Source organism: Apis mellifera, linkage group LG1, assembly GCF_003254395.2.
Source record: "Apis mellifera strain DH4 linkage group LG1, Amel_HAv3.1, whole genome shotgun sequence".
Lineage (NCBI taxonomy): Eukaryota > Metazoa > Arthropoda > Insecta > Hymenoptera > Apidae > Apis > Apis mellifera.
The window spans coordinates 14,359,629-14,379,033 of record NC_037638.1 but is presented as its reverse complement, the minus strand read 5'-3'; the positions used below and the strand labels follow the sequence as shown (position 1 = coordinate 14,379,033).

Below are 19,405 nucleotides of genomic sequence, written 5' to 3'. Positions count from 1 at the left end.
AAATTAAAAACTTTAAATTAATTTTAAAACACAGAATTTAAAAAAAAAATTGATTCTGAATAATTGTAAAGCATCAAAGTTTAAAAAAAGTAAATGTAAGTAATTTTTATATATTATTTTTATATTTTTATGAAATGATGTTTTTTTGACATATATTTTACGATATATAATTTACAACATATAATTACACAATATATAATTTTGTATATATTTTTGAAGAAAGAAAATGTCAAAATACTTTTTAATTCAAATGGATTGAAAAATAGTAATTGGCAATATGTGCATGACATTTTGTCATTATGTGATTATTCTTTGTGCCGTAACTAGGCTTAATTAATATCTATAAAATTGTTCAATAGGACATTTACTTTTTACGAATAATATTTAATTTTTTTTAATTTTCTATTGTTTAATTTTTAAAAAAATTTTCTCTTTGCTTGTTTTTAAATATTCACTTTAATTCTAACTTAATAAAATAAATTATAATGATTCATATTGATTTTGATTTTTTTTTTTATATTTTTCCTATTTTCTTATAATTTTCTCTATAATTTAATAAGTATTAAAAAAATATTCTTAAAAAATATTAGATTTCTTGTCAATTAGAGAATTATAAGTTTATAAGAAAAAATTAAACCTTGTTGAAAGTTCCCAATTCAACAATTTTGTTGATGTTAATTATAGAATAGACAAAGTAATGATTATATGATAACAAAATATTATGCATATATTATCGATTACTATTTTTTACTGTATTCAATAATTAAAAACTCTTCCAACTAAATCATTTTTTTTTCTAGAAATATAAAATTTAAAAAATTTATATAATATTATAAAATTTGGTATTAAAACTTATATCAAATAAACATAATTTCATAAAGAATCAAAACTATCTAAAAATTATTCTCACTGTAGAATGAAGAAATGAAGATCAGAATGAGAAAGGGACGTCATACACATTTTTTATTCTAGTCTGTTATTTATCAATATTGATATCTATATTAATACAATTACATGACAGAGAAAGGCATTTTCAATAATTAAAAAAATAGTAATGTATACATATGAATAAAATATATATGAGACATATATATATATTAATATTATATTGAAATAATTAATAGTTTTGAAAATATTTCAATTTAATAATTCTCACAAATGACTTATTTTTAAAATAATTTCATAAGTGAAAATAGTTATATCTTATTTGTACATCAAAATTCTTTTATTCACAATTTTGAATGTTTAATCTTCTACTATATACATATAATATGATAATAAGAATGATAAAATCAATAAGAATTATATGTAATCTTCAAGAACATCAAGACGTAGATATACTATTAATCCTACCGAAAGACCTCTTGCTTTTCTACTATCTCGCGAGACTTTTCTAATAGTAAACAATATTCATTTTTTTTTTTACTTGATCTTTATGTACAATTATTTAAAATTATAAATAATTATCAAAATTATAAATAAACTTAAGAGTATTATATTTAATTTTTCTATTATTTTTTATTAAACTAATTTGAAGCTTTTAATCTTTAGTTTTCATAATATTTTTAATATTTTTTTCAAAATTATTATATATATTATATTATATATATATTAAATTATTATATATATTATTTTTTCAAAATTATTATATATATTATTATATCTATTTTTTCAAAAATCATGTATTTTTTGAAAATTGGAAATGATAGAAGAATTCAGTTTCTAGATTTGTATGTTTAGAGTGAAGAATTCTATAAGAATGAATATTGCAAAACAGAAAATAAATTCTTTTTTTTTTTGTTGGACAGTATTATCCATATAAGAATATTCCGAATAATCAAATACGTACGTATTTGAAAATTTGTTACATAAAGATGAAATATTTTTAATTCACATTTTCTGACACTTTCCTTTTCTCTTTTCCTTATCTTCTCCTTTTCGATAAATTTATCTATTTATCTTAATATCTTCCAACAATTATCTTTCTTTCTCTCTTTTTCAATTTATCTCCAATTCTTTAAATTATTACATATTAGATGGAAACGACTCTGTTTATAATCGCACGAATTCATCTCAAAATAAGATAAGAGAAAAAAGCGTATAACAGATTTATAGATAGCAAAGAATTCAATATAATAATTATGCATACTCGTAAAACAAAATGAAATGAAACTAAAGAGAAAGTAATTAAAAAAATCAAGAAAAGGAAGAAAATATTATAAAATTGTGATATTTATTACTTAACATTCAAAACTTTTGTGAATTTTTAAATACAACTTATATACAATTTATATTATTATATGTATAGAATTTTTCTCGGTAATAGTTTTTATTACTATTAATGTACCAATATACATGTATGCACATAACTTGCATGTCACATCTTTTGTTGCATTATTATATATATTGTCGAATTATTCAACGATCAACAAATTTCTAAATCTTAATGCACATTGTTTATAAATTGAAATATCTTTAAACTATAAGAGGACCGTATAGGGATACAGACAATAATGAAAGTGATCGATATATTTGAATCGCTTAAAAATTTATATTTATGAACGAGATGCATAAGTTACAACGAACAGATTTAAAATATATTTTTGTTTCAGTGGTGCAACTACTAACGATGAGCAAGTTAAGCCACGCAGTCTACGTTTCACTTGGAGTATGAAAACTACGAGTAGTCGAGATCCAAATGAAATCATGTCCGAAATTCGAAAGGTATTATATCGATTCGTTATGAAATAAAATAAATAAAAAATATTTCGTGGAAATGTTTCGTGTTTCGAAATGATCGAATATCAAGTAACAGAGTATAAGAAAAAATTTTGTATAATTTATCGATCGATATTTCTAGGTATTGGATGCCAATAAATGTCAGTACGAGCAACGTGAAAGGTTTCTACTGCTATGCGCGCACGGTGATGCAGCGACAGATAGCCAAGTACAATGGGAAATCGAAGTTTGTAAACTGCCACGACTTTCTTTGAACGGAGTACGTTTCAAACGGATCTCAGGCACTTCAATTGGCTTCAAAAATATTGCTAGCAAGATAGCAAATGAGCTCAAGCTGTGACTGCCGACAACAGGCGCCCTATCCACCCGCGCCAATCCATAACGTTCTCATGATCGATGACACGGATTCACAGTTACCGACAACTTTCATTTTTCCTTCTTCTGGGACTTTGACCTTCTCGATGATATCAATACCGATACAGATATCGATACCGATACCGATACCGATACCGATACCGATACCGATACCAATACCAATATCCATACACATACACATACCAATAATGATTCCGATTCTGGTTCTAGTTCCAATCTTCATTCCGAAACCAATACACGAGAGATATTCGTTTAAACACAATTCTCTCTATCCCGTCCCAGTTGAACAGCGAAAGTAACAGTCGGCAGAATCGAACTTTCACCGATCATCGATCATCGATCTTCGATTTATCAACGCATTAGATCATCCCGTTACTTACTCGGAAGCCTCGAAAAAACTGTGATCCGTGACCGTTGAACGCGCGCATATTCAAATACTCCCGAGTGCCAAAACAAAATCAAGCAGTCGGTTTTTTCGCGAAGAAATCGTCTAGAATATGGAATAATACGATGATTGGGAGTGAATGGAGAAGGTGGTGCTGATCGGACAGATGAAACACGAAAAAATTCAATGAGATTCCACAGAAGGAAGAAAAGAGAAGAGGCTAAAAGAAGAAGAAAAAAAAAAGATAATACGAAAAGATACAAATTGATCGTATCGCGCGACAAATTGTTATCAATAATCGATATGATCGAGCTGATAAATAATTTAACGTTCTTCTTATCGATACGCAAAAAAAAAAAAAAAAAAGATGTTTGAAATCTTCTCGATATCGAGAATATCATTCGCGTCGTCGTATCAATTGTCGAATTATGCTCATTTTCTGTACTCTCTCAATCTAGCCGAAACGGTTGCTATCAACTTAAATACTACGCGTTTACAGTATTATATATTCCAAGCAATTTTCTTGATGTTTATAACACGGTATCTCCGGTGAAATTGACAAAATTATTATTTTTAGTTACTTAAGCCAATCTTATATATTTGCGTCTTCTACATAATTATTATATTTGATCTTTCTTTATTTTATTAATTTCTCTTTCCTTTTACTAAATTTCTAATTTCTCTTTCACAAAAAAAAAATATTGTTTTTATTTTAATTGTGCCTAATAATGCGTATCAATGAAGTATAAACTTTCTTCTAATGAGCGAGGAAAGGAATATAGAAATCTGTTAGCAAGAGTGGAAGGAAAGACGAGATGAGTAGAAAATAGTGTACATGAATAAAAAGCTCTTTGAAAATAAAGATTATATTTATAAGTGGGGCGAATGCATTATGCATTCTATGTCAAGAGTCTTTCTTTTCGCAACGTTAATTTTTCAAATTATGTTTTTTATACCATATATAAGGGGCACTCAAGTAAATAAGTGATCTGTTTGTACATAATCGATCAAATTATTCGAAAAAAAAAAGTGTAAAGGAATATATAGGAAACCTCTATCTGTAACGAAAACATCTTTATACATTTGTCATTCGTTGAATATCGAAAAAAAAAAAAAAAATTCAAAATATTATGCAAACGTAATTCACGCACCACCTTTCTAAATATTTTTAAGATATCTTACTTTTTTTTATCTATATTATAAGTTTAAAGCTATCTCATACTATAGGCATTAGTCAAATTAATTATGTAACGCGTTATTATTATTATTATTATTATTAATTATTAATTATTAATTATTGTTGTTATTATATTTTTATTTTTATTAATAGTATACAAATAACGTTGCAACATAATGTTGAACGTAAAAAAAAAAAAAGAAAGAAAATGGAGAAAAAGGAGTTAATTACTTAAAGATTATTATCAATCGAATTTACTCGTATCTCGCGCGAAAGTAATGATGCAAGTACTTTTTTCCGAAACAATTCCGGGATATACCTAGCACGATATGCACGAGCGCACGACATCGTCGATAACGAGATCTGTTATTTCTACGAATGATACTATGTAAGATTATATTTAAATATTGTAATTGGCTATACACTACTACGCTGTTTAACCCTTCATTCGCAAATGTATCCACGGTTGAATGAATTTACATTAGAAATTATTATAAACGTAGAGGCGACTAGAGAGACTTGGTGTACATACATAATATACGAAGGTACTAAATTAACCAAATAAATAAATAAAGCCTCACATTAAGAATGCAAATAAAAACGGCGAAAGAGAGAGAAGAAAAAAAAATAGATCGATAGGAAAAAAAGAAGTAAAGAGAGGAAGAAAAAAAAAAAAAGAAGGAAAAAAAATGTAAACAAAACGAAAGAGAAGAAAGAGAAAAAATTCGTATTGCGATCTTTTTATATTTGCCTAAAATTAATCGTCTACGTTAAACAAAAGGCAATGACTAATTTATTTAAATAAATGCAAAACTCGAATCATTTTTTCACATTTTTAACATGAATTAAACACACAACCGTGCCTCCAAATATCGAATAAAATCTTGGTTTTTCGATTTGATGAAAACATTCATTGTCCAGCACATGTCTCGGTGTATGGTTCTCTTCAAATTGCCGGAAACGACCGATAACGACCAAATATTGTTATCAATAATCTATGACCATGTTATTCTCGTAAAACGAATTCGCGGAAACTAAGTTTTCGATTAATTATTATACATATAGTATTTAAGCGTAACATCGTGAATATTTTTCCTTTTATTATTAAGTTGCAAACAAGATTCGTTCGTCATTTGTCATTCGACTAGTCATCGATAAAGCTTCGTTTCGAAGTAATATCCGTATTGAACTTCTCAATACGAATAATTCTGCAATGTCGGACACAATTTTGAATTATGATAATGCAACGGAACAGAAGAATCTTTACGATCTAAATTGAATTGCTGTCCAAACTGCTGTTTGAAAACTTTTTCTATGTCAATTTCTTTCTGAATAAAAAAAAAAAGAGTAAAAATAAGAAAGCAAAAAAGCAAGAAGAAAAAATAAAAAGGACAAGTGAAAACAGGAGGATCCTGAAAGAAATTAGACATAGGAAAATAAAAGAGCAGTAAAGGGAAAAAATAAATTCTGTTCACAATGATCATGCATGTCAATGAAACAGTACTGTGTATAATTCCGAATGCAATCGTCGTTATACAAAAAAGACAGGATACTGTAGAAAATTGTATCTTTACCATAGCAATTATGAATTAATGTTACAAAATAAGATCTTTCAGTAGCGTTAATGATATATCCCTGTAAAATGCAAGTAGGCGAGGAAACGGTACTTTACTGTAACGATATAAATACACATTCATTCATTCATTCGCACGCTCGCCGCTCGTTACTCGCTTGCTTCATCAAACAATATGATTGATGCTTAAAAAGAAGATTCAACTTTGAAAATATTGGCCAAGTGAATCATAAGAAGAAGCTGAACGGATGACTCATTAGCGATTCGAAACGGCGAGCGCATACTTGTGTTGCGCGTTTACCTTAATCGCGTCGCACTTGTAAAAAGCTTATGTGATTTTTCTATTATATAATTAGTAAAACAATAAAGGAAAAAAGAAATATCGAATTTAATATGGTCCGGTCCGATTCGGTTCGGTTCAGTTCGGTTCGGTTCAGTTCGGTTCGGTTCAGTTCGGTTTCATTCGAATCAGTTCGGTTTGGTTCGGTTAGATTTAGTTCGGTTCGGTTCGGTTCGGTTCGGTTCGGTTCGGTTCGGTTCGGTTCGGTTCGGTTCGGTTCGGTTCGGTTCGGTTCGGTTCAGTTCGGTTTGGTTCGGTTCGGTACGGTACGGTACGGTACGATACGATTCGGTTCGATTCGATTCGGTTTGGTTCGATTCGTCATCCATCCAGTGACATCACTTTGCCCTGCACGCACACATATTCACACATCTCACACATGCAACATACACGTGACAATTTGTAGATAGATACGTACATACAGCTTTGCTAAGTGTTTTCTGGTGATCGGTATTTAGCCAACAAAATGTAGCAAAAATATTTATAATAAAATGGTAACACACATTGTTTCCCAATTCAGATTCCTTTCAAAATTGTATATGTGCAATAGGGTAAATATTCTATCCTTTTTAAATAATTTTTTAATATAATGTTCTGTGATATAATCCCACGAACAAAAATAATAAGAAATTAAAAACAAATCAAAGATAAAATTGAAAAACATTAATATATATTTCTTTATTTTTTATTTATAAATTCACGTTTTCATTGCGAATATCCAAAACCTTAATACTTTCTATACTGGATCAATTTTTGATGATTTTCTATATAAGCTACGTAAGTTATATACGCTCTACGTTATTATGATTAATATTTTTTTTCTAAAAAGTACGCTTCTATAATATTTAAAGTACTGTAAAAATCATAATTATCGAGAAAAAGATGTAAAATTTAAAATGCAAAAAAAAAAATATGACTACAAATTTTTTCAAAAATTTCACAACGAATTTCAAATGGCATAGAAACCATATATATACCCAACCTACGCGAATGTGTTAATATATTTTCTACAAAAATATAAAAGTCACTTTTTCTATATTTACTGATGTAAAAAAAATTTTAACTTGAGGCAAAACAAAACACATAATTTGCCAAAAAATAATATTTTGTCAAAATTTTAAAAATTTGTGTTAATTTCTAATATTGTCTATCAATCTTTAAAAATATCCATTTATTTTATGCGATACTTTGTCTTCTAGTCTTTTTTATTCTATGTTAAAATGGAATAATTAAATGCAATATTACGACATATCTGAAAAACATGAATTTGTTAAAAATTATTTATTTTTAAAAATAATTTATATATTTTTTCATTATGATATAAATTTTTTAATCATTACATAATTTATTATATTTCGTTTAAATATAAATAATTAATTGATTTTGAATTTGAGCGCTTAAAGTAATTTAATTTTAAAGATTTTCTATACACAATCGAATTATACATATTACATGTTTTCTTCACTACTTTGTCGCCATTTGTCTATCTATCAAGTGTTTAAAGGAAACGTAACTAGTAATTTTGTTATTTCCGATATAAACTCATGATGACAACACGAGCTTGCGGTTTCGTTATATTTCGGCGTATTCAAGGAATGGTCGAATATCTTTTGATGCAAGTTTCTTATGGCGAACATCATTGGACACCACCGAAAGGTTTGTCACATTATCGTGACTCTAGAATCTAACCTAGAAAAAATAAAACATTTTTTATATAAAATTTAAAAAATATTTATTTTGATAATTTATTACATTTTATTTATAGGTCATGTTGATCCTGGTGAATCGGATATGGAAAGCGCATTACGTGAAACACAAGAGGAAGCGGGTTTTTTAGCTAGTGATTTAATTATATTCGAAGATGCAAAACAAGAACTTAATTACGAAGTGAATGGAAAACCGAAAACTGTTGTTTATTGGCTAGCAGAATTAGTAAATATTGACAAACCTATTCAATTGTCGCATGAACATCAAGCATTTAAATGGCTTCCACTTCAAGAAGCTTGCTCCATAGCAAAATATCAAGATATGCAAAATGTATTAAAAAGTTTTAATGAATATATATTAAAAAATCTTTCTTAATATAATATTTTTTTAAATCTTGATAGTATTAATTTTGTTATATTATCTTTTAATATGATAAAAGTATGATAAAAATATAATGTTTTTTTTCATTTTTCATTTTTTTATATTTTTTCGATAGTTTTTTTTTTGTGTTGTAAATATATTTCTTAATACTATAATCGAATTCATTGTTATTAGTTCATTATCTCATCATAATGAATTTTATAACATAAACTATAAAATATTATAAACAAAATTCAAGTTCAATCATAGTTTTTATATAATTGATATCTTAGATCATATTCATATATTAAGTAAATAATAAATTTGTTTTTGATGGTTGCATGACATTATTTAATCAATGTATTAAGAATTTCTTAAATCATTATATTATATCAATCATTTAATTGACATATATATATATATATATATATATATATATATATATATAATGAATTACATTGCAGTAATTATTTCAGTAAAAGTATCGTGCAATTAGCCTCTATAATTTTTTATAAAATTCTTTAAATGTCAAAAAATAACAATTTTCAATACATGTTAATGTTTTATTATTCAAAAAACAAGTGTCACATATAAAAAAATATATGCAGAATAAAGATGAATTAATTGTAGAAAATGATTTTAAAAATTTAGAAATGAAAATATTAATCTAAAAAATGTATCTCAAACAATCGAACATTCAGTCGTTAACATTTGTTCAGTCGAACATTTTAAATTCTAATAAAATCAAAGCTTTAATCGATTGGTTATTTAACAACACGAGAAAAAATTAATAAAGCATTAAATATATAAAGTGTCCCAAATGTTAAAATATTCATCAACTGGAGATTCCTAAGGAAATTTTAAGCAACCTTTTCATTTACAAAAATTTTTTTTACTGCTTTATTAACGAGTTATTAATAAAAAATGCTGGCCAATCACGGAGTGTGTAATCAATCGTACTGCGACAATATATTAACTACGTGCTACTGACTGAGTATGAATTCAAGCAATATATCTTGTTCAAAAAGTGTATGTAATAAATAGTCAATAATTAATTAGTAATAATAGTAAAGTCAAAAATTAAATGTAATAAATATTTTTTTATTTATAAAAAATTATATCAAATTATATCACAAATAATGAATAAATAAATAAATATTTAATACACTTTCTTTGAAATATATTGCTTAGATTTATTTATATTTGATCAAATATTATCGCGGCTCGATTATAGATTATATTCGTGATTGAACAGTATTTTTTGTTAATAACTTGTTAACAAAGCAGTAACAAAAGTTTTTACAAAAAAAAAATATTGATTAGAAATTAATTGACTAGAAATTATTTTAGAAATTTTCAATTTCTAAAATAAGATAAAATAAGATATTTCAACATTTTTAGAATCATTTAAAACATTTTTGGGACTTGAATATTTATTTTTTATTATATAATATTTATTATATATATGTCATGACTATCTCAAAATATACAATATTATTTAAAATTCGCATAATTATTTTCTATAAAATGTGAAAATTGTAAAATGATTAAAATTCAAAATATAACAAAATTTGTATTAATATAATTATTATATGATATATTATTTGTTCAATAAATCAAACAAAATTTGTTGTTATGCGGATGAAATGATATTAATGAATTATCAATATCATATAGAAAAAATAAAATATAATTTTATATGTATAAATATATTAATATATAACTAATTTTTTCTATTAATATTTTGTTGAATAATATACATTTTTAATGATAATATGCATTATAATCAGAATATAGATTTTGCTTAATTTTTACAAAATTCGGAAATTATTTTTTTCTTGCAGAACTTTTTTTAGATTTTCCTTATTACTAATATCGTATAATCTTATTTTTCTGTCTAATTCATTCTAAATTCAATTATATTATTAAAAAATTAGAAAAAAAAAAAGAAACGAATTTAAAGAATTTTAAAGCAATTATAACTATATTATATAACTAATTTTTACATATATAATTACATATAAATTATGATAAAATATCCATTTTCTCCGTATTAATTTTTAGATTATTTTTCAATACATTTAAATAGAATATTTATTCATTATGTTGTCAATAAATACTTCCAGTTGAATCTGAATACTGTCATATAACTCCAGATTATTTGAAATTCACACATTCAATAAATTTAATTTGTCATTTGAATAAAAAATTTTAAATTTCAATTGATATATAAAAATTATATTTTTTTAAAAAGAAAAATTTTTTATATATTTTTTAATTAATATCTCCTACTTTTATTCTGTGAATTTATGAATAGTTTCTTCTAAACCATGATTCTGTAATAATAATTAACATGCATTTTCTTATTCTTCTAATAATTGAATTACTTATTTTTGTATTCAAATATTTTAATATAGAATACTAATTTAAGATGTATTAACTTAAAATCAATTTTAATTTTTCTGAGAATCAATCTTTCATTTCTCATATTTAGGTTCTTATCAAATCACTTTTTTCAATATGTAATTCTTTTTTTCATATTTTTTTATTTATAGAATATTCTATAATATCTATTCTGGGAATAATAAAAGAAGGATAAAACTAAATGGAAGAGAATAATACTGACATATCAGTTACGTATCAAATGACATTTCTTTAGATTTAAATTTAGATTCTAAGCATAATGACGTCAAAAATCATGATCATAATAAAAGTCACAATTTAGTTTTGCCTGAAAATATATATTAATATGTTGCACCCCAATAAACAGCATGAAAATTGTTATGATTTCTTTACCTTTCCTTTCTCTCTTTTTTCTATATTCTAAAAAATATAATAGAAACACTCATAAAAAGGAAAAAAAAATGGAAAAAAAAATCACATGCGAATCATCGATTATTTATAGAGAAATTAACGATGGAAATTTTTTTTGGATTATAATTATAATGCCAAGAATGATTATTGATATTCATTATTGATATTCAAATTTGATTCAACGATTGTTTTATTATTTATTTTATTTTTGTATTTAGCGGATTCGATGTCGGATTGTCAAATATATATATATATATATAAATAGAATTCAATCTCTCTTCAATCATGTTAATGTATCATATCTATATACATACATATATATAATGTATTATATTTTATAATGTATTATAAAATTTTTTATTAATAATATCAAAAATAATAATAATCTGAAACTAAGATTTTATATTCAGGGTTTCTTCCCTTCCTTGTCTCCCCTCAAAATTTCAACTTTTTCATTGATTAAAATGACATACATACTCTATCCTTTTCTTTTTCTTGATGTATTTTAGCTTCATTATTTATGAGCGAAAAAAGAAAAGATACAGTCATAGCTTGTTAGTATAATATGATTTTTTTTGACATTGTCTGAAACATTGTTATTAAATTAAAAAAAAAATAATATAAATAATAAATATTTTTTTATCTGAAATTAATATAAATATTTGATTTCGAAGTTATCGAAATCATTTAGATTAATTATAAAAGATTTCAATGTATTGTCTATAATGTAATTTAATTCTCAAAATTTATTTTCAATTTTGTTTATAATATGATTTTATAATATACATCTTACATAATATACATTTTATTTAATCTTCTTTCGTAACTCTATTTGTAACTTTGAAAATTTATCATTTTTTTTTTTTTTAAATTAAATGTTGCATTCTTCATTGCAATATATTTTTTTATCTTAATCCTATATTATCCTATATTATCCTATAATTCTATAGGATTAATTTGCAATAATACAATGAAAGCTGAAGAATGTTAATGATTTTCATTTTTCTCATCTCATCTACGATATAAGTAAATTTTATATTTTATTATTTCATACAACAATTCAATTTTGTATTAGCAAATTTTTGTATATTCAATATAACATTTTTGAAACGTAATAAATTTTTTATATTTTCTTTTTTCTTCTTTTATAGATATATTCTCAATATTTTAAAAATTTTGAAAAATTTTTATGATCATAGTTAATAAATATTAAATTTTACATCAAATTTTAATAAATAAGAAATTAAATTTAATATTGACTCGCTTAATTTTCATCAAAATATTTAAGAATTTAGTTTAATCTAAAATTTAAAGTTCTTTTACAATATTATATTGATATTTTAATTTAAGTTCATATTATAATATAAATTACAATTTATATTTCATATAATATATTATATATATTATAATATTAATAGTATTAATAATAATAGTATTAATAGTATAATAGTATAATAGTATTAGTAATATTAATAGTATTAATAGTATTAATAATTTAAATTTTTAAAGAAACAATATATGATGAATAAGAAATTTTTTCATATTTAAATAGAATTTTATATTTGAAAATTTGATAAAATTTGATGTCTTTTTTACAAAATTAATGTAATGAAATTTATTTATCACATTTGATTTATCACAATCAAAATTGCAAAATAAATACAAATAAAAATAAAATAAATTAAAACTAATTATTATTACTATTATTATTTCTTATGTATAATTTAGTAATTTAGAAAATTTCAATTATTTTAAATATTCGATCAAATATTTAAAAATATTTTATTTAAAAAAAAATTTACTCATTATTTTTGGTTAATAAAAACTGTTTGTCTTAACTTATATATATATCTTTAAATTCTTGTATGTAATCATTAGGATTATTTTCAAAAATAGAAATTCTCTTTTGTAATTATAATGAATAGAGATAAATATAAAAAAATAAAAAACATATATTTAATATATATTGCTGAAAAATTTTTTATTAATATTTTAGAAAGTAATAATTGATTGAAATTATTTTATTTAATTTTATTTAATTTTATTTTATTTAATAAATTATTTAATAAATTTTATTTTATTTAATTTTATTTAATTTTATTAAAAGTTTTTCTCTATTAAATTTTCAAATTTCGTATCAATCATCAAGGTTTTTAGAAACCTTATTCGTAAAATTTTATAAATTAATAATATTGTGAAATATTAATATAATAATTAATATAATATTGAAGAAGACAAGGAAGGGAAGAAATCCTGAACATAAATGTGATGTTACTATATTTTTGCATAAAAGAATTAATCTGTAATATATACTAATGTTCAAATAATTGATAATTTTTAAATTTTTTGATAATTTTTATTGTAATTATTCTTAATAATGGACAATATTTATTCACAATTATATTCTAAATTGTTTTTAATAAAAAAAAATAAAAAAAATTTTTTTTTAATGATAAAATTAATGATATTATACATAAAATTTTTAAATATTTAATAATATATATTGTTACAACATATACATGTCACAATTTTTATTTTTTGTAAATTATTCAGTAAATTTCTAAAAATATTTTTTTTTTGTTGAAATTAATTATCATACAAACACTTTTTGTATCTATTATATTTATTTAATATTATTTGATAAATATTAGAAATTTTATTTCTTTTATTAATTTCTAGAAACTATAATTCTATATAATGTCTTAAATTGATTGAAATTTATTTCATATTAATATTTGTTCAAATTAATATTTTAAAATTTTAATTAAGTATTATACAATATACATTATACAATATAGCATTATATTATATAAATTATTATTTAAACATTACAATTTTGAATATACTTAAAGTTTATATTAAAATAAATGTTTTAATATTTATATATTAATTTATATGTTTTCCGTATTTATTATAATAATGATATTTATGCATTATTTTTATGATTGTTACATATGATACTTATTTATATGATACTTAATTATATACATATGATACTTAATTATATATTTTTAGATTAATTTTCTAAGAAAAAAGATAATTATACCTCATTTTTCTTATCATAATGTGAAAATAGAATTCAAACTTTCAACAAAACAATGTCATCATTAATTATTTATTATTATATTATTTGATATTATTATTAATATATTACATTATAATTTGAATCGATTCTTTATAAGTTCGATTCTTTATATTTTTTTACAAATGTATAAAAATTCAAGAAATTGAGAATAAAACTTGATATCAAAATATTGATTTGTTTCACCAAAAATATGCGGAATATTCAAAATAAAAATTTAAATTTGCTATTCGATATTTTTTATTTATAAAATTATTCTGACATTTCTCATGCTCAGTTTACAATAAATTAATTTTAAAAAAAATTTTAATAGTAAAATATAATTACTTTGGATTTTCCATAAAAAATACTTAAACAAGATATATTTTATATTCACATCTGCCTATTTTCGAAAAATTCGCTGTCATTTTATTTATCAATACATTGAAACAGATATACAAAATTTACAACGTTAATAAAGCCAAGTTCATGCGATAATATATATTTCATGCTTTTAAGTTGGTACATAACCCAAAATATGTTATGTGTAATTATTTTATAACTTAGTAATATAAACTTATTGTTTCGATTTAATCACTCCATAAATAATATAAGAAATATGATTAATCCACTACAAAAATTATTTTCTTTCTTAAAATATTGGTATTTCAGATACATGCTTGTTACGGAATTATACATGGTTGAAGAATGGGAAAGAAATTTTATCAGTATCCTTTCTAAAATATACATAAAAATTAAAATCTATTCAAAAAATATTACAATATATAATTTTATATACTTAAAAAATAGTAACAAACTATCATAATAAAACATTTGAAATTAATTTATTATTCCTATAATACATATAGATATATTTTTTGTTGTACTCTTCTTTTTCTTTTTTGTATTCAATTGTAAAATAGTATTACCAATTATACAATACATGTTACATTCAAAATCAATAATATTTTAATTATATTTATTCTTGCATTTTAATTAAAAAAATTTATAACATATAATTAACATTATATGGTGAAAGTAATAATAAATAAATTGTATTCAAAGTTACATATGATTTTAGCATTTTAAAATGAATTAATATATTTTATTAAGAAAATATTCAAAACCATATGTATATTCTATTATATAATTAAATATTAAACATTCAATCAACTAATAATTGTAGTAATTTATTTTTTTTATATTTAATTGTAATATATGTTTTGTTACATAAGAAAAATCCTTCACAAATGAAATATATTTAATAACTAAATTTCTTTTAAGATTCAAATTAATTATTTATATAGAACATTTTTAATATGTAATAATAATAATAAATATACAAAATAAATACAAATTTAAAATCGGCAAATATATTTTAATATATACCACAATGGTATTGGATTTCAGATATTTTTAATTATTTTTTAACATATTAACTAAGTTATATTTAAAATCATATCAACTAATTTAATTACAAATAAATGTTAAAAATAATATAAAGAAAAATTTAATCAGTAAATTATAAGATATAATATGCAGTGTATTTCTGGTTATTGTTTTAATTTATTTATATATTGTTATTGTATTTTTTTCTTTTTCTTCTTTTACCAATTTATTTACTTATAATACAAATAGAAATTAAAACAAATACAAACAAATACAAATTAGAAATGATATTAAAATGAAAATGACAACTATTTTAATTATGCTAATATTTCGTTTTATGTAGAATATGTATATTTTGTTATTATAGTTTGCTAATATTATGATTTTTTTGTTAAATGTTAAGTGCCTTCAAAAATAATTCCAATATCTTTAATATTATAATATTATATATAAAGAAATAATTCCAAATTGAACTTTCTAAAATTTCTTAAATTGATTATCCATAATATTCACAATTATAAATATGCATAAGAAATATAATTATAATCACAAATATGTGATACGTAAAATAATAATATCTTATTTGATATTATAATATGAAGAAAATAAAGGACGGATTATATTTTAAACAAAAAAAATATTGTTTTTTTAAATTTTGTAACATTTACGAAAAATTACAGTTTTTATATGTATTATTATTCCGTGCAGTGATTTTAATTCTACTATTATATATACACCACATATCACTGTAATAAAGTAGTAAATACGAATGTAAAATCAATAAAATAATGCCTGATAACTCTATTAAATATTAATACAGAGATTTATATTAAAGGTAAATATGATATGGATCTTCCATCTGATTGCAAGTCGTTCTCAGTATCTAATCGTCTAACCCGTACTCTTTGCTTGTAATGATATTCCTTGAGATAACTTTTAAGCGTCTTTGGCAATTGTAACTTATTAATACCGTCATATGTCGTTCGTGTAGTAATTACTGCTCGACATAAATGTTGTAAAGGGAAAGCAAAATTTCGATGAAATGGTATTGTAAGCATAGGTTCAAAAAACATAGAACATGATGGATGTTTATAATGCTCAATTAAACCACATACCTGAAAAAATACATGAAATTTCAAATATCTATATAATGTATTTTCCATATTTAATTTTAAAAATAAAAATACCGTTTCCGAAGCATAAACTCCTGGATCATGTGAATCAAAACTAAATTTATGATTCCATTGTTCGATTCGAGCATGTAATGACCGTCCATATTTTCGAAAACTAACAGAAAAAATAAATTCCTCTTGGGCCGAATCACGTAACAAAAATGTACCTTCTTGTTTACCCTCTAACAAACGTTCAGCTTCATATCTATCCATTTTACCCCAATAGAAAGAACAAGCTGTAATTGATCTAAGATCTGGCACAAGACAATGAACATAATCAACCTATTAAAAAAATTAAAAATATATATAAATATCAATTAACAATAACCAATTTATTCTTTCCTATATTTAAATGAAAATAATCAATTAATTTACTTGAGTATGTGCTGGCCTTTCAATGTTCGGAATTAATGTAAAATCAATTTGTGATAAAGCTGTGAGAGCAGCAGCTTGTATACCAGCATGCGCTTGGAATAAAGCTGCTAAACTGTCTACTGTTATTCCATTTGGATGTACTTGAATTCCAGAAGGATAATTAGGCTTATAACCAGGAGGAGGTTCAACACCTTCCTCCATTTCTCGTGCACGTTGTAATCGTGCTCTTTTGTCACAATCCTATAATGAAATATTAAAATAATTATATATATAATATATATATTATTGAATTATTGAAATACTAATAATACATACTTCCATTGGAAACTCTTCTGGATTAAATCTTGAAAGATTAATTATAGGACTGGGTGGAAGTGGTCCAAGTATTGGACTTTGAGGAGCAGATCGGCTATTAAATATAACACTAGCTCCCATAGAATGTTCTTCAGTTCTTCTATAACCAGTGCAAACACAATCTAAATTATTATTTCCCTGACCAGGAATAATATCTGTGCTTTTAGAATTTTTATTTTTAGCACAGTTAAATTTTAACACCCAGTTACTTCGTTTTTTCTTTGAAGACAAAATATGAGTACATATTGGATTTTGATCTTTATTACGTTGTTTGCCTAATAAAATTAAATTTTATACATTGTATTATTGAAATTCATAAAAAAAAACATAAATACAGAAAACATAAAAGATATATTTTTACCTTTCCTCTTTCCAAATGATAAAGTTTTGGAAGATCTTCTTAAAGAAGGATTTATAGGACTATCTTCAGAACTACTACTAGTATTACTACTTCCAGAACTACTGCAACATGCTTCTTGTTGTTTAAAACATATCTCTTTATTAATGTTTCCATTACTACAAATTTGTTTTGAATTCTGTGTCTCAATTGGTTGACTATATAAAGTTTCAAATCTAGAATTATGATTATCTAGATCTAAATTTACATGATCATTATCCAAATTTCTATCTGCTTTACATTCTTCGTGAAGAATTAAACTTAAATTCAATGTAGATACATTTCCATTATTTTCATTATTATGTAAATTTTCTATATCATCTTGATTCATTATTTCTAATTGTGTTGGTTGTATAACATTACATGTTTCGGAAGATTGCCTTTCATTGTCCATTCTAAAAAATTCTTTGAGACTAGCGAAATGCTGTCCCATTATTGAATGGATTGACAGGCATCTTATTGCCCTCAAAAATATTTCATTTTCATTTCTCTTTTACAAAAATATTATAAACATTATTACATTATGAATGATATACCATTGTATCAATGTTACATAAATGTACTAATCAATAGAAAGTCTTGATTATCTACAATAAAATATATTATTTTTAAATAAATATTTTAAAAATATTATAATAAAAAATGTCTTATCTTAAAATGCATAAATTAATTATTAATTTTCTTTAAATAATTATAGATTCTTTATAAAATATATTATATTTAAATCGTAAATTTAATATTATAAATTAATTATTTAAATTGTAATTCAAAATTTAATATAAAACAAATTATTTTTTACAAACATAAATTCAATTTTAAATACAAAAATATATAAACATAAATATATATATATATACATATTTACAGTGTATAAAAATTTTAATGCATGTCTTCACAAAACTATTGAAGGAAATTATTCAGACATTTATAATGAGCATTTCTTAATGGCAGCTACTTGAAACACGTTCAAACAAGTTTTGATAAATTTTTTCTTATTAATTTAGGCATATGCATCAACAGATATCTTTAATTTTCACCAAAAAACATATTTTACAATATAAATAGATTGATATTTTAATATATTATACACTTTTTTCTGAAATTAATATAATAAAAGAATTAAAATTGTCAAAACATTACTGTATAGTCAGCCATTTTCCCTAACTAATTCTCTCTCGTGAATCATT

General features: G+C 22.8%; 3 protein-coding genes and 1 long non-coding RNA gene across 16 annotated transcripts in view; 3 read left to right on the top strand and 1 right to left on the bottom strand.

The window, feature by feature from the left end:
- The window catches only part of LOC410717 (serine/threonine-protein kinase MARK2), a 47,593-nt gene extending 42,975 nt beyond the window's left edge, over positions 1-4,618 (top strand). For all 12 annotated transcript variants that reach the window (XM_006570602.3, XM_006570585.3, XM_006570589.3 and 9 more), the window contains 2 exons: positions 2,613-2,724; positions 2,861-4,618. In XM_006570602.3, the coding sequence (XP_006570665.1) occupies positions 2,613-2,724; positions 2,861-3,079 (331 nt within the window). In that variant the 3' untranslated portion in view covers positions 3,080-4,618. The remainder of the gene's footprint in view (positions 1-2,612; positions 2,725-2,860) is intronic.
- Positions 4,619-7,982: 3,364 nt separating this feature from the next.
- LOC552036 (suppressor of cytokine signaling 5) lies at positions 7,983-19,403 on the bottom strand. 2 transcript variants are annotated; one of them, XM_006570603.3, is made up of 6 exons: positions 19,084-19,403; positions 18,183-18,805; positions 17,783-18,096; positions 17,468-17,707; positions 17,108-17,374; positions 7,983-8,278 (listed from the first exon to the last, which is right to left on the bottom strand). In XM_006570603.3, the coding sequence occupies exons 2-6, from the start codon at positions 18,649-18,651 to the stop codon at positions 8,267-8,269; spliced, it is 1,302 nt and encodes a 433-aa protein (XP_006570666.1). In that variant the 5' UTR covers positions 18,652-18,805; positions 19,084-19,403; the 3' UTR covers positions 7,983-8,266. The 2 variants fall into 2 exon arrangements, with proteins under 2 accessions (XP_006570666.1, XP_624419.3); XM_624416.6 differs by lacking the exon at positions 7,983-8,278 and adding an exon at positions 16,595-17,035.
- Positions 8,043-8,692, top strand: LOC724681 (bis(5'-nucleosyl)-tetraphosphatase [asymmetrical]). Its single transcript, XM_001120572.5, has 2 exons — positions 8,043-8,245; positions 8,355-8,692. The coding sequence occupies exons 1-2, from the start codon at positions 8,134-8,136 to the stop codon at positions 8,669-8,671; spliced, it is 429 nt and encodes a 142-aa protein (XP_001120572.3). The 5' UTR covers positions 8,043-8,133; the 3' UTR covers positions 8,672-8,692.
- Positions 14,927-15,483, top strand: LOC113218798. The gene is made up of 2 exons (XR_003304732.1): positions 14,927-15,259; positions 15,401-15,483. It is a non-coding gene; the product is annotated as an uncharacterized LOC113218798 (long non-coding RNA).
- Positions 19,404-19,405: the final 2 nt, after the last annotated feature.

What these genes read in the sequence shown, in the direction of transcription:
- LOC724681 (XM_001120572.5), top strand. Translation starts at nt 8,134, where the DNA reads ATGATGACAACACGAGCTTGCGGTTTCGTTATATTTCGGCGTATTCAA. An exon ending in TCATTGGACACCACCGAAAG is followed by an intron (nt 8,246 to 8,354) that starts GTTTGTCACATT and finishes TTTTATTTATAG; the next exon opens with GTCATGTTGATCCTGGTGAA.
- LOC552036 (XM_624416.6), bottom strand. Translation starts at nt 18,651, where the DNA reads ATGGGACAGCATTTCGCTAGTCTCAAAGAATTTTTTAGAATGGACAAT. An exon ending in ATCATTTGGAAAGAGGAAAG is followed by an intron (nt 18,097 to 18,182) that starts GTAAAAATATAT and finishes TAATTTTATTAG; the next exon opens with GCAAACAACGTAATAAAGAT. An exon ending in AAAGGCCAGCACATACTCAA is followed by an intron (nt 17,375 to 17,467) that starts GTAAATTAATTG and finishes TTTTTTTAATAG; the next exon opens with GTTGATTATGTTCATTGTCT.